At 38.9% G+C, this 15,485-nt stretch overlaps 1 protein-coding gene across 1 annotated transcript; it reads left to right on the plus strand.

Moving 5' to 3' along the window:
* Positions 1-275: 275 nt before the first annotated feature.
* On the plus strand, positions 276-640 carry LOC102855138 (60S ribosomal protein L30-like). Its single transcript, XM_006880778.1, has one exon. The coding sequence runs from the start codon at positions 292-294 to the stop codon at positions 637-639; it is 348 nt and encodes a 115-aa protein (XP_006880840.1). The 5' UTR covers positions 276-291; the 3' UTR covers position 640.
* The last annotated feature ends 14,845 nt before the right edge of the window (positions 641-15,485 follow it).

Below are 15,485 nucleotides of genomic sequence, written 5' to 3' on the forward strand. Positions count from 1 at the left end.
CATTAATAATAATGGGTGAATAGATGCAAAAGTTGGAAACAAGGAAGCAGGTCTGGTGGTTGGAAATTACAGATCTGATCAAAATGAGGCTGGAGATTAAATGGTCAAACTGTGAAAAATGAAGAACAAATTGAAGTTTTGAGTTACAATATGGAAGGAAGGATGCTTTCAGTAAATTCTTATTAAATAATCCAAGAAGCATAAAAAAGAAAATGGGGCTTCCTTTATTCCTCCCCGGCCATTTTGTCGGCAGCGCTAGGTGGAGGGCCGGCAGGCACCCAAGGCGAAAAGATGGTGGCTGCGAAAAAGACGAAAAAGTCCCTGGAGTCGATCAACTCGAGGCTCCAGCTTGTTATGAAAAGCGGGAAATATGTGCTGGGGTACAAGCAGACTCTGAAGATGATCAGGCAAGGAAAAGCCAAGCTGGTCATCCTCGCCAACAACTGCCCAGCCTTGAGGAAATCTGAAATAGAGTACTATGCGCTGTTGGCCAAAACTGGTGTCCATCACTACAGTGGCAATAATATTGAACTAGGCACAGCATGCGGAAAATACTACAGAGTATGCACACTGGCTATCATTGATCCAGGTGATTCTGATATCATTAGAAGCATGCCAGAACAGACTGGTGAAAAATAAATCATGTAATATTTTTCTTCAATAAAATTGGCCAGAGTTTGTTTTGAAATACAAAAAAAAAAAAAAAGAAAAAGAAAAAAAATGGGAGTAATACACACTGTACCAATAAGAACTGACTGACACAGAATCGTTTCAGGAAGTAGCATATGACCAAGCACCAATTCTAATAAAGGATGAAGTTCAAGCTTTATTGAAGGCATTGGTAAAAAATAAGGCCACAATAATTGATGAAATATAAATTGATATATCCCTACAAATATATATAGCCCTGGATGTACTCACCAGTTTATGCCAAATAATTTAGAAGAGATCCATATTTATCTCCATTCTCAAAATATAAGATCCATTGGAATGTGGAAATTATCAATGTCACTACTGTCACTTGCGAGCAATATCTTGCTGAACATTATTTAAAAATCAACAAAGAACTGCCAGAAACTCAATCTGCATTTTGACGGGGCCATGGCACCAAGGGCATAATTGTTGTTGTCTGATGGTAGAAAACAGAGAAAACCAGAAAGATACCTATCTATTTAATTGTCTGTGCAAAGGCTTTTGGCTGTGTGAATCACAACAAATTATGGCTAATACTGAGAAAGAATGGAGACCCCAGAACACTTCATTGTGTATATGTGAAATGGTATCTAGACCAAGAAGCTCTTATCTGAATAGACCATAGGAATGCTGCATTGTTTAAAATAAAGTTGTGCATTAGGACTGTAACCTTTCTCTGTATCTCTTCAGTCTGTATGCTAAACAAATAATTTGAGAAGCTGTACTTTGTGATGAAGAATTTGGTATCAGGATTGGTGGAAAACTCGCTAACAACTTATGTTATGCAGATGACACAACCTTGCTCACTGAAAGTGAGAAGGATTTAAAGTGCTTGCTACAAAAGATCAATATATCTCCAATATAGAGTGCATATCTGTATCAAGGAAACAAAAATCCTCATCACCAGGCTAATAGGCAACATCGTTAAAAGATTGAAGTTGTCAACAATTTCACCTTTCTTGGATCCACTCAATACCATTAGTACCTGTATTGAGGAAATCTAAAGAGGAGCCACATTTGGAAAATCTGTTGTCAGGGACTTTTCCAGAGTACTACAGCACAATGAGGTTGGTTTAAAAACTAAGGTGCATCAGATCCAAGCTATGGTCTTCCAAATGGCTTGCTATGCATCTGAAAGTTTGTCAATGACTCAGGATAACAGAAGAGATATTGAGCTCTGTGAATGTTCCATGGGAGGCTGAAAGTCAAACAGTTGTGTTTTAGATAAAGCAAAAGCAGGCTGTTTCTTGGAAGCAAGAAAAGTGAAGCTTTGTCTCATATACTTTGAACATGCTGTTAAGTGATTCATTTCTTAGAGAAGGACATCATGCTCAGAAGGGAAAGTTGATGTAGGGTAGAAAGAGCCTCAACAAGTTGATTAACAAAGTGCTGACTACAACAAGTTCAAGTATATTAAAGATGGTGAAGATGGCACAAGATAGGGCAATGTTCAGGTTCATTGTTTATAAGGTCACTAAGGTCAAGAGCAACGGTGTCTCTCTGGAGACTAAGGTGCACCTGATACAGGCCATGGTATTTGCAATCACTTGTTATGCATCAGAGAGTTGGACAATGACTAGGGAGGATAGAAGGAGAATTGACGCCTTTGAGCTGTGGTGCTGGAGAAGAGTACTGAATGTACCATGGACTGCCAAGAAAACAAATAGATTCATCCTAGAGAGGGTTCAACCAGGCTGCTCCTTGGAGGCAAGGATTCTGGGGCTTCGCCTGACATACTTTGGACATGTTGTAAGGAGGGACAGGTCTTTGGAGAGGAACATCATGCTGGGCGGAGTGGAGGGATGGCGGAGGAGGGGAAGACCCTCTATGAGGTGGATTGATTCAGTGACTGGGGTAATCGCAATGGGTGTGTCGGAGGCAATGAGATTGGCACAGGATAGAGCAGGGTTTAGGGCTGTTGTACATAGGGTTACTATGAGTCGCAAACGACTCGACGGCACATAACAACAACAGCAACAGGGTCACAGTTGACTTGACAGCACATAACAATAACATCAAAATTATTTTGTTGTTAAGTGTTTTGGAGGTGGCCCTGACTGAGAGTTACCTTACATGCAGAAGAACGAAATCTTGTCTTCTCCTGTGCCCATCTCATAATCTATGCTGTACTGAAGTCCTTTGTTGTCACTGTCAACCCATCTTTTGAGAGTCTTCCTCTTTTTCACTGATCCTTTCCTTTACCAAGTATGATAACCATTACCAAGTAGATTCTTTTGCTAGCATTACCAAAGTATGTGAGATGAAGTCTAACCTTTCTTGTTTCTAAGGAGCACCCTGGTTACACTTCGTCTAAGATAGATTTGTTTGTTCTTTGGATAGTACATGATGTTGTTGTTCTTGTTGTTATGTGCTGTTAAGTCACCTGTGAGTCATAGCGACCCTGTGTATAATAGCTCTAAAGCCTGCCCTGTTCTGAGCCAGTCTCACTGATTCCAACACACCTACTCTTATTTCCCAGTTACTGTGCCAATCCATCTCATCTGGAGCTTCCTTACCTGCACTATCCTTCCACCCTTCTGAGCATGATTTCCTTCTCCACGGACTGGTCCCTCCTGGCCACATACCCAAAGTATGTGAGACAGAGCTTCAAAATCCTAGCCTCCAAGGAGAAACTTGGTTTCACCTTTTCCCAGACAGACCTTTTTGTTTTCTCAGCAGACAAAGGCTGTATCCTACAATATGGATTAAAGCTCAATACAAGAAAACAAAGATTCTTACCACTGGGCCAACTGGCAGCACCATGATAGATGGAGAAGGGATTGAGGTTGTTAACAATTATAGCTTTCTTGGCTCCACAATCAACACTCTTGGCACCAGCAGTCAGGAAATAAAAAGACAAATTGCATTGGGAAAATCTGCTGTCAAGGACCTCTCCAGAGTACTGAAAAGCAATGATGTCAGTCTAGAGACTAAGTTGTACCTAATTCAGGCCATGGCCTTCACAATTACTTGCCATGCATCAGAGAGCTGGACAATGACTAAAAGTGACAGAAGAAGAATTGTGCTGGAGAAGAGTCTTGAACATACCATGGACATTACATGATATATTTGATATTCTTTGTCAATACCATAATTCAAAGGCAGATTCTTCTTATTATGCCTTCCTTCTTCAAATTTATGTTCTTCTTATGTCTTCTTTTATATTGTACAACTTTCACACTTATATGAACCTATGAAAAATACCATTGCTTGGCTCATGTATACCTCAGTCTTTGAAATGTAATCTTTAAAGGAGTTTTAAAACAGCAGATTTGCCCAAGTTGAAGTAACTTAATTTCAGACAAAGCCAATTTCAGAACAAGAAAGCTTCTCAGTGATATAAGGGTCATTACCTAATGATAAGTGGGAAAAGGATGGACAATCTCCACTGGAGTGATTAACTGACTCTGAAAACCCACTGAAGGGTCAGCTTATGGGTGGGTTCTGACTCTATGGTACACAACAACACATAATGATAGAAGAAGCTCTTGTGGCTAGTGGCAAGAAACTGCACTGCAATCCCTAAGACATGTGGTTCAAGTTCACCAGTTGCTCCATGGGAGAAGGACGGGCAATCTCCTTCAGTGTAATTAACTGCCTCTGAAAACCTACTGGAGGATCAGCTATGGGTCAGTTCCAACTCAATAGTATACAAAAACAGCATAATGATAAATCGGATAGCTCTCCAAGAATATAACAATCCTAAACATTTGTATATCTACCAAAGGGCATAAAAATAACTGAGACATGAGTTAATGGAACCAAAAAGGTAATAGACAAATCCACTGGTATAATTGAGGGTACTTTAATATTACCCTGGAAGTAATTTATAGGTCAAGTAGGCAGAAAAAAAATCTAAATAACTTGAACTATACAATCAATAAACTTAATCTAATTGACACAAAATATTACATCTAACAGCAAGAGACTATTGTAATGTTAATACAACATTATTCAAATGCACTAACCATTAATGCCATGGATGATGGCAGTGGTTTTAAATTTGTTTTTATCATAGCAGATAAATGTGAACAATTGAAAGAAATGAAATTTACAGAACAAGTAAAGCTTATATGATAAATATTGCATTTGACTTTAGATGCTAGTATATGCAAAGATGCTAATATATGTAAAGGTAAAACCAAAGTGACTCCATCTTGCTGACTTACTGGTCCTTTCCGAATAGATGACTTTGTGCAAGTCTATGCCAAAAAATAGTAAATCACCTGGTTAATGTATAGATGACATTTGACTATCCTCAAACATGGCTTCTGATATGCTCCACAATGTTAATAGTTAAGATCAGGTGTGATGGAAAAATGGGAAATGACTCAAGGCCCTGGAAATTTCTGTGACTACCATAATCGACCAATGAAGAATGGATAAATATCTCACTCCTCTCTTTGTTTGGGGATGATGTTACTTTAAACTTCAGCATCCTTTCACCAAGGCATACATTTCAAAGAAAGCATATTTGCCATACACCTGGCTAGTGTTGCTTCTGGGAATCACATTGGGTTTGGACCTTTCAACAAGAAGGTTTATTCGATAATTTAAAAAATTCAAGTTCATTGCCATCAAATCATAGCTGACTTTCTAGCAAGTTTCTGAGAAACTATAAATTGTGTTGGAGCAGACTGCCCATCTTGCAGCCACAGAGATCCTGGTGGCTTTGAACCATCAGATAGGTGCACTTTGGGGTTATCAGAGAAACACCTTACAGACTGAGCCACCGGAGCTCCCTTACTAGTAAGACTTTTTTTTAAATCCAACTATTTGGAACAAGTCATTTTGTTCTTCAGATCTTAGATCATTTCTCAGTTATACTTTAATGAGGATTTTTATAATATCTTGAGTCTTTTTTTATATATTTTAATGAGTGTTTTTATATTTTATTGTGTTATGGATTGGATTGTGTTACCCTAAAAACATATGTATGCAATGATTTAGTGTAGAGGCTATGAAATGATGCGCCATGATCTGCTAAGCCAAATAAATTGTAGAAATATTAAGGATGAAATGCAATATTTCTTAATGTCATCACAACATGCATTGAATTTAAGGGGAGTTCCCTTTTATGTTTTACCTCCCTAGAATTAAAATATGAGGAAAGCAGTCAAGAGGGGGCCACAGTACCACCAAGAAACAATTTCCAGGAATGGAACATGTATTTTTAGAATGCCACCAGGCCTACAGATGCCCAATGAAACAAGAATTTTCCTCTGTAAGAGAGAACCCCTTGCACTGTATCCTAAACTTAGGCTTGTAGCCCCCTAAATAAAACTTAAGAGAATAAATTTCTATCTGTTTGAGCCATCCACTTGTGGTATCTCTATTATAGCAGCATTAGATAATTAAGACAATGAGTTAGCAAAGGAGAACTCATGCGGATCATGATCATGAGGCTTTAGAGCCCTTCCTGTGCTTTAAACCGGCCATGGAGGAAAGGCTACATGGTGGTACATCCATGCAATAGAATGTTATTTGGCGATCAAAAGTATTAAGCTATCCAGCTATACAAAGATGTTAATAATTTTTTTAAAACAAAACCCTTATTCTTTTTAAAACTCTTAATTTTTTTTCAGGAGACTTTCTTTTTCTACAGAACATTTCAATTTACAGAAAAAATCTGTGTAGAAAGTTGAGAGAACTCTCATATATAACCTTTCTCCCACCTGTGGTCATTGTTAAGTAAAAGAAAGTAATCTTTAACTTATTAGTGTTACCGACTTACAATTCTGTTTATGTGACATTCTGTTAAAGGTAAAACTAGAGACACAGTAAACAGATTTGTGGTTGTCAGGGCTTGTGGAAGAGAAATGAACTGAGATGTTTTTAGGGAGGTCAAATTCTTTTACATGGTGCAATGGTGAATACATATATCACTGTGTGTTTATTAAAACCCACAGACTTGTAGGGCACAAAAAATGAAGCTTACTGTATGCGAATTAGATAAAATAATCCAGCACCCTGAAGAATCTCAGAACAATAAGCAGACTGTGACAAGAGAATCTAACTGTATTATAAATGTATAAAACAACTTCACTATAGGGAACCGGGAAAAGTTATTGACTTAAATAACTTTGGAAATGAGTAGACTCTGTAAAATTAAAGGCAAAAGAAACTATGTTTTTAAAAACCTCCCAAATGAGACCGATAGTTGGCAAAGGATCATGTTAATGTGAATGAGCACACGCATAGCTTAATTTTATAGCTGTTTTATTAAAATTTGTTCCGATTTCTCTGACTCCTCTTATAATAGCTCAATCTGTATTCCCAAGCCTTCTGATTCACTTGCACTTTAATATATGCTTTGTTGCATCTGTAAGAGAGGTACTTGTATTTTAATTTTTCTAGGAATCCAGTAGGATCAGGGCAATGATAAAAGATAGTCTTGACTTCTGAGAGACTTTTGTTAAATTCACAATGAAAAATTACTATGTGATCGTATTTCCTATATGTTTTACTTTGACAAAATTACTAGTGAATCTTGAAATAAATGTTCACATTTTTTTAGCTCGTGTAGAATAAATCCAAAATCTGAAGACTTTAAAACTCAATATTTCTATATATAGCCCAAGCATAACTGAGGCTGGTTATAAGGATGACAAAATTTGAGCAGAGATTATTAATTCAAATTTTATTCCTTATAAATAAATTGGATTTAGATATAGATCAGCATAATGACTAATAATGGTCTCAAAAAATCAGAATTATAATGTGGAACACTGACCTTTAAGATATAGTACCTGGAGTTGTTGAGGGACATAAAATATATTAAAGATGTGTTGTCTGGGGTTTTGGCCAGGATGGAGGTCAGGAAATCTGAATTCTGGGTTCCAGTTATTAAAGCTTTGCTAGATTCGAAGTAAGTGATACTGTGAGGTATTAATTCTGTGACGTATTAAATAGGAGGCTTGAACTTAATGGTATTTTAGACAGTTTCTGGCTCTAAACTGTCATTAGCCATCTCTCTCAAAAACATTATTAGTGTTTTCTAAAAAATCAATTTAAAATATGCTTTTATCAAAGGCATATTTAAAATGCTTGCATTTCATTCTTGTGAGTGCTTTCAGATGAAGAGATAGTACCAAGATGTGGGTAAACAAGGATTACAGCTGCAGTAATATTTATTAGTTTCTAAATCCACTCCAGACTTATACTTATTTCGTCCTAAATTCTTTGTATTTATGGAGAAATATTAGATAAACTCTTGGAAAAATGCTAGCATTTTGTGAAAACAAAATACAAATCCATTTGCTAGTGCTATAATTCTACTTCTATATTTGTTTTTTTCATTCTACTCACAGCTGTCTCTGAGTAAGTTCATTCCATAAAGCACCGGTCCTGCTCACCCTTCCCTCAGCAGAGCTAGTCTATAGTTGTGAGTGGTACATACACTATAAAGTATGGCTTTCATGCTTCATCTCAATCTCTGTAAATGGGATCTTGAACTTGAGAACTTTCTCATTTTATATCAGTCATCACTCTCCCACCTTTTTTCTTCAAGACTTTAATCTTTCAAATAAACAAGCAAACTTGTTCCAATAGTGAGGCTTGTGACATTTAAACTGGTCACCCTTCTCTAGGCTGAACTGCTTCCTTACCTTCCATGCCTTAGCCAAGCTGTTTGCTATCATGCCAAGGGATCTTATTCTTTAGTCCATATTTATTAACCTTCTGGACAAATGCTTTGTAAAGTGCAAGTAAATATAGACCATTTATCTGAGGCAATCATCTGACATTTTTCAGAGCAAGCTGCTTGGATTTCCTAGAAATGATTATTGATTGAATGGTTCCATACCACAGGCTATACTTAACCACTCCTTTTTAGTTATTCCTTAAATACAAGTAAGACTTGTATTCTTAAACTTATAGAGAATCTATCTACACACACACACACACACACACACACACACACACACGGAGATCTAGTGGCAAGAAGCTGTGCTGTAACCCCAAAGGCATACGATTGTTCTGCCATGGGAGAAGGATGAACAACGTCCCCTGAAAACTCAGTGGAGAATCAGTTATGGGTAAGTACCAAAATGAGTAAGACAGACTTTCTCTGCAAAATAGTCAAAGTTTAAAAAAAAGAAAAAAAATAGTCAAAGTTTATGAATAAGCTGTAATTTATGAGATATAATTCACAAAGTCTAGTAAAATATGTATAATGATATTTTGAGAGTCTGTTGGTAGTCTGCAGGAGGTTGGGCTCCTAATCCAAAGATGGCGGTGTTTGGAATCCACCAGAGTCTCCAGGGAGAAAGAGAAATCATTACCACCTGTGTAATATCAAGCCTCACAAAAACTTGCTGGAGGGTAGGAGTTGATGGCATTGTATGAATGAGTGCCCACTGCTTGCCCGGCGCGTATGCACCCCTGCATGCCTGGCGCATGACCCGCACATGCCCCGCACGTGACCGCTAACTGACCCTTGAAATGTCTTCTTATCTACGTCATATATAACCACGATATAGTGCTAATTAATACAGAAAATCATATGTTCATAGTATGCTCCTAATTTATTTATATTTATATATGGATCAAACATCAGCAACACCAAAAAAAAACAAACAAAACAAAACAAAAAACAACAACACAAAGCTCTCTGTGATTAGGCCCAGACATGTGGATAACGTGCAGTGAGGGGCTATTATGCCCTCACTGTTGCCACTTTGTCAATCACGATTACCTCCCATACCAGACTTATGGTGCTCAGCATAGGACTTTACAAAATGAGTGAGACAGACTCTCTCTGCAAAATATTCAAGGTTTATGAGTATGTTGTAATTTATGAGACATAATTCACAAATTCTAGTAAGATATGTATAATGATATTTTGGGAGTCTGTTGGTAGTCTTCAGAAGACTGGGCTCCTAATCCAAAGGTGGCGTCTCCCAGGTGCTTGGAATCCACCACAGTCTCCCAGGGAGAAAGAGAAATCATTACCACCTGGGTAATATCAAGCTTCACAAAAACTTGCTGGAGGGTAGGAGTTGATGGCATTGTAGGAGTTGATGGCATTGTAGGAATGAACCCACGCACCCCCCCACCCCCGCGTGCCCGGCACGTGACCGTGAACTGACCCTTGAAGTATCTTTTTATCTACTTCATATATATTTATGATATAGTGCTAATAAATCCAGAAAACCATATGTTCATAGTAACCTCCTAATTAGATTTATATATGGCTCAAACATCAGCAACAAAAATAAGAAAGCTGTGATTAGGCCCAGACATGTTGATAACATGTAGTGAGAGGCTATTATCCCCTCACTGTTCCCACTTTATCAATCATGATTACCTCCCATATCAGGTCTATGGTGTTCAGTATAGGACTTTCCAAAATGAGTGAGGGAGACTCTCTCTGCAAAATATTCAATGTTTATGAATAGGTTGTAATTTAGGAAATATTCACAAATTCTAGTAAGACATGTGTAATGATATTTTGGGAGTCTGTGGGTAGTCTGCAGGTTCTTGGGCTGCTAAGACAAAGGTGGCATCACTCAGGTGGTTCGAATAAACAAGTGTCTCCCAGGGAGAAAGAGAAATCATTATCACATGTGCAGTATCAAGCCTACCCCAAACTTGCTGAAGGGTATGAGTTGCTGGCATTGTATGGACGCGTGCCCGCCTCGTGCCCCGGGCGAGTCTGGCTCGTTCCTGCCGTGTGCCCCCTTCGTGCGAGCCGCGTGGCCCCCGCGTGCTGGCAGTGTGCTCTGCGCACCCCCGTGAACTGACCCTTGAAATATCTTACCTTCTTCATACATATTCACAGTATAGTGATAATTAACACAGAAAATCATATGTTCATAGTATCCTCCTAATTTATTTAGATTTATATATAGATCAAACAGCAGCAAAAACTACAAAAACAAGAAAGCTCTCTGTGATTAGGCGCAGACATGTGGATAACGTGGAGTGAGGGGCGATTATGCCCTCAGCTGTTCCCACTTTATCAATCACAGTTACCTCCCATACCAGGCACTTGGTGCTCCTTAAAGGACTTTCCAAAATGAGTGAGAGTGACTCTCTCTGCAAAAGTTTATTAATAGGTTGTACTTTATGAGATATAATTCACAAAGTCTAGTAAGACATGTGTAATGATATTTTGGGAGTCTGTTGGTAGTCTGCAGGAGGTTGGGCTCCTAATCCAAAGGTGGCGTCTCCCAGGTGCTTGGAATCCACCAGAGTCTCCAGGGAGAAAGAGAAATCATTACCGCCTGTGTAATATCAAGCCTCACGAAAACTTGCTGGAGGGTAGGAGTTGATGGCATTGTAAGAATGTGCCCCACCGCGTGCCCAGCACGTGACCCTCACGTGCCTGGCGCGTGATCCCCGCTTGCCCTGCGTGCCCAGTGCGTGACCCGTGAACTGACTCCTGAAATGTCTTCTTATCTACATCATATATATTCACGATATAGTGCTAATAAATACGGAAAATCATATGTTCATAGTATGCTCCTCATTTATTTAGATTTATATATGGATCAAACATCAGCAACACAAAAAACACAAGAAAGCTCTCTGTTATTAGGCCCAGACATGTTGATAATGTGGAGTGAGGGGCTATTATGCCCTCACTATTCCCACTTTATCAATCACGATTACCTCCCATACCAGGCACATGGTGCTCTGTATAGGACAGTCCAAAATGAGTGAGACAGACTCTCTCTGCAAAATATTCAGAGTTTATGAATAGGTTGTAATTTATGAGATGTAATTTACAAATTCTAATAAGACATATGTAACTAATATTTTGGGAGTCTGTTGCTAGTCTGCAGGAGGTTGGGCTGCTAAACCAAAGGTGGTGTCTCCCAGGTGCTTGGAATCAACCAGTGTCTCCCAGGGAGAAAGAGAAATCATTATCACATGTACAGTATCAAGCCTCCCTAAACTTGCTGAAGGGTATGAGTTGCTGGTTTTATAAGGATGCATGCCCGTCTCGTGCCCTGCGCATGCATGCCTCATGCCCCATGCATGCCTGGCACGTGACCGTGAACTGACCCTTGAAATGTCTTCTTATCTAGTTCATATATATTCACGATATACTGCTAATAAATACAGAAAATCATATGTTCATAGTATGTTCCTAATTTATTTTGGCTCAAATTATTACGGATCAAATATCATCAACAACAAAAACAAGAAGCTCTCTTTGGACAGAATTTTCAGGCTATTCACAGACACCTGAAAGGGGTAATACATAAGAGGTGTTACAAAGGAGAAACTGATTATCAGAACTTGTTTTATCCAGGTTAGTATAGCATGGAGATGTAAATGAGGTAAACTATAAATTTAACTTCCTTTGTTCTTAGGAGCTACTTTGCTCTTCAAATACTGATACCTTTATGTGCATAATAAAAGGGCTTTACTAGCAAGGTGGGTGAAACTCATAACTAAGAGCATAGAGGTTTCTTTGATTTGACTGTTTGAATTTGCCATATGATTTCAGAATCACCTTAATGCTCAAAGCGATTTCTGCTAGACTCATGCATGTCTGCTTTCCACTATACTACAACTGTGTGTCAGGAAAACAAAGATTCTTACCTCTGGACTGATGGGCAGAACCATGATGGATGGAGAGGAGGTTGAAACTGTCAACAGCTTCTCCTTGCTTGGATTCACAATTAACACGTTTGGTACCAGCAGTGAGGAAATAAGGAGATGAATTGCACTGGGGAAAATCTTTAGTAAGGGACCTCTTCAAATTATGGAGGAGTAATGATGTCAGTTTGAGGACTAAGGTGTGTCTGATTCAATCCATAGTCTTTCTGATTACTTGCTATGCATCTGAGTGCTGGACAATGAAAAAGGATGACAGGAAAATAATTGATACCTTTGAGCTGTAGTGGTGGAGAAAAGCACTGAACAACCCATGGATGGCCAAGAGAACAGATATGTTGAGTGCAGCAGAATGCGCTTTGGAGACAAGAACGATGCTTTGCCTCAAATACTGGGGCATGTTACTAGGAGGAGTTATTCCTTGGAGAAGGAGGCTGGAAAGGGTAGAGAGTCGGTGAAGAAGAGGTAAACCTTCAACTAGGTGGATTCACATGGTGACTGCTGCAATGGGCTTGTGTTTCAGGAAGTTTTAGGATGGTGTAGGATAGGGTTCAGATCTTTTGTTCATAGGGTCACTATGAGTCTTACTTGATTTTACCATACCTAACAACAACAGCTATGCTTATGCAAAATCAATGCCTAGACCAAGAAGTTGTCAGAAAAGAGAAAAGGAACATTTAAGGTTTTAAAATCAGGAGGGGTGTGTGAAGGGGCTGTATCTTTCTACATACCTATTCAATATGTATTCTGAGCAAATAATTTGATAAACTAAACTATATGAAAAGAATGTGGCATCAAAAGACGAGGAAGATTCACCAACAATCTGCTTATTGCAGATGAAAAGAAGCTTGCTTCCTCAAAGTGACACCATTGTTGTTAGGGGCCACTGAATCGTATACTACCCACACCCTATGAACAATAGATCTGAACCCTGTCCTATCCTGCACCATCTTCACACTTTCTGACACACTAGAGTCCATTGTGGCAGTCACCATGTCAACCCACCTGGTTAAGGATCTTCCTCTCTTTCACTGATGCTCCACCTTTCTGGCCGTGATGTCAATTTCCAAGAAATAGCCTGGTAACAAACCCAAGGTATGTGAGACGAAGCTTTATCATCATTGCCTCCAAAGTGCACTCTGGCTGAACTTTCTCCAAGACATACATATTTGTTCTTTTGGCAGCCCATGGGATATTCAGTATTCTTCTCCAACATTGCAACTCAAAGGCATCAATTCTGTCACCCTATTTTTTGTCCAGCCCTCAGATGCATAGTAAATTATCAGGAAGGCCATGGTCTGAATCAGATGCACCTTAGTCCTCAAACTGACTTTTGCTTTTCAATAATTTGGAGAGGTCCTGACTACAGGCTTTTCCTGTACAATATGTCTCCTGATTTCCTAATTTTGCATACTAAGGGTTTTGATTGCGGATCCAAATTACATGAAATTGTAGACAAATTTAGTCTTTTCTCCATCTATCATGGTGTTGACTATTGATCCAGTAGTAAGAATTTCAGCCCAGACAATAGAGAAGCAACTCGAGGCAAAAGCTTCTGACACACCTACAGGTACAGAGCCCAAGGCGGAGCCAAAAATTGGTCAGGCCCACCTTCCCTTGGAGACAGTACAACTTAAGAGACACTGGTCACAGCATAAAAAATTGTCAGCAGTTGACATGTTTGGAATCACAGAAGCCAAGAAAAATTCATATACAAGCTGTCAGATCACGGTTGGACAATGGAATATAATTTCCGAAGGGATTTGGTAGAAGTGAAGAGGTATCCTGGTGGAGGGTGGAGCCGGGAAATAAGTGGGTCAAGGCACTGGGCAAAAGGCAGGTTCAACACTACAACTAATGGTTAACTCCACAATGAGGGATTTATCTTTCACTGCTCCACAAATTGCTTGTCTGTGAGATAATCCTCTAAATCTAAACATTCAGATTAAGACAGACTAGGAAGAAGGATTGGCCATCCACTTCTGAAGTAGCAGGCCTCTAAAAAACCCTATGTACAACAGAACACATGTACACTAACAAAATGGGCAACCTAGGTAGAACTTTCAAGTATGGAAATACAAAGGAAGAGGAACAGTTGTAAGCAGAACTAGTGATTAGAACATGGAATGTGAGAACGATGAATGTAGGAAAATTAGAAATTGTTAAGAAAGAAATGGAACGCATAAATATTGACATACTAGACATTGGAGAGATGAGATGGACTGGCATGGGGCATTTTGAGTTAGATGATCATATGATATATTACTCCGGAGATGGGAAGATGAGGAAAACTGGAGTTGCTTTCATAGTTAAAAAAGTAATTTCTAGATCCATCTTCAAGTACAGCATTGTGAGTGATAGGATTATATCCATACGCTTACAAAGAAGTCCAGTGAATACCACTATCATTCAGATATATGTACCAACAACCAGAGCCAAAGAAGAAGAAATAGATGATTTCTACCAACTCTTACAGTCAGAAATAGATCCAACATGCAATCAAGATGCATGGATAATAATGGGCGACTGGAACGCAAAAGTTGGAAACAGAGAAGAAGAATCAGTAGTTGGAAAATATGGGCTTGGTGACAGAAATGAAGCTAGAGAAAGAATGATTGAATTTTGTATAATCAATGACTTATTCATTGCAAATACATTTTGTAAGAAACATAAATGCAGGTTATACACAAGGATTTCACCTGATGGCATGCATAGAAATCAGATCGATTACATTTGCGGGAAAAAAACGCTGGAGAAGCTCAATATCAGCTGTGAAAATTAGGCCAGGAGCTGATTGTGGAACAGACCGCCAACTACTCATATGCAAGTTCAAGCTGAAACTGAGGAAAATTAAACCAAATCCACAGGAGCCAAAATATGACTATTTCAGAATCATCTCAGGAACAGGTTTGAGGCCTGGAACACTAATGAGCAAAGACCAGATGAGTTGTGGGAGGATGTCAAAGATATCATTCAGGAAGAGTGCAAATGGTCATTACAAAGAAAGAAGAGGAAGAAAAGACCAAAATGGATGTCAGAAGAAACTCTGAAGGTTGCACTGGAGCGTAGAGAAGCCAAAGCACAAGGAAGAATTCGAGATACTAAAGAGCTGAACAGAAGATTCCAAAAGGCAGCTTGGAATGACAAAGCAAAATATTACAATGAAATGTGCGAGGAGCTAGAGTCAGAAAATCAAAAGGGCCGAACTCGTTCAGCATTTCTTA

This window comes from Elephantulus edwardii, unplaced genomic scaffold (genome assembly GCF_000299155.1).
Source record: "Elephantulus edwardii isolate Elephantulus edwardi_28Jun2011 unplaced genomic scaffold, EleEdw1.0 scaffold00010, whole genome shotgun sequence".
Lineage (NCBI taxonomy): Eukaryota > Metazoa > Chordata > Mammalia > Macroscelidea > Macroscelididae > Elephantulus > Elephantulus edwardii.

Excerpts from the sequence above, each read along its gene's own strand:
- LOC102855138 (XM_006880778.1), top strand. The coding sequence starts at position 292 with ATGGTGGCTGCGAAAAAGACGAAAAAGTCCCTGGAGTCGATCAACTCG.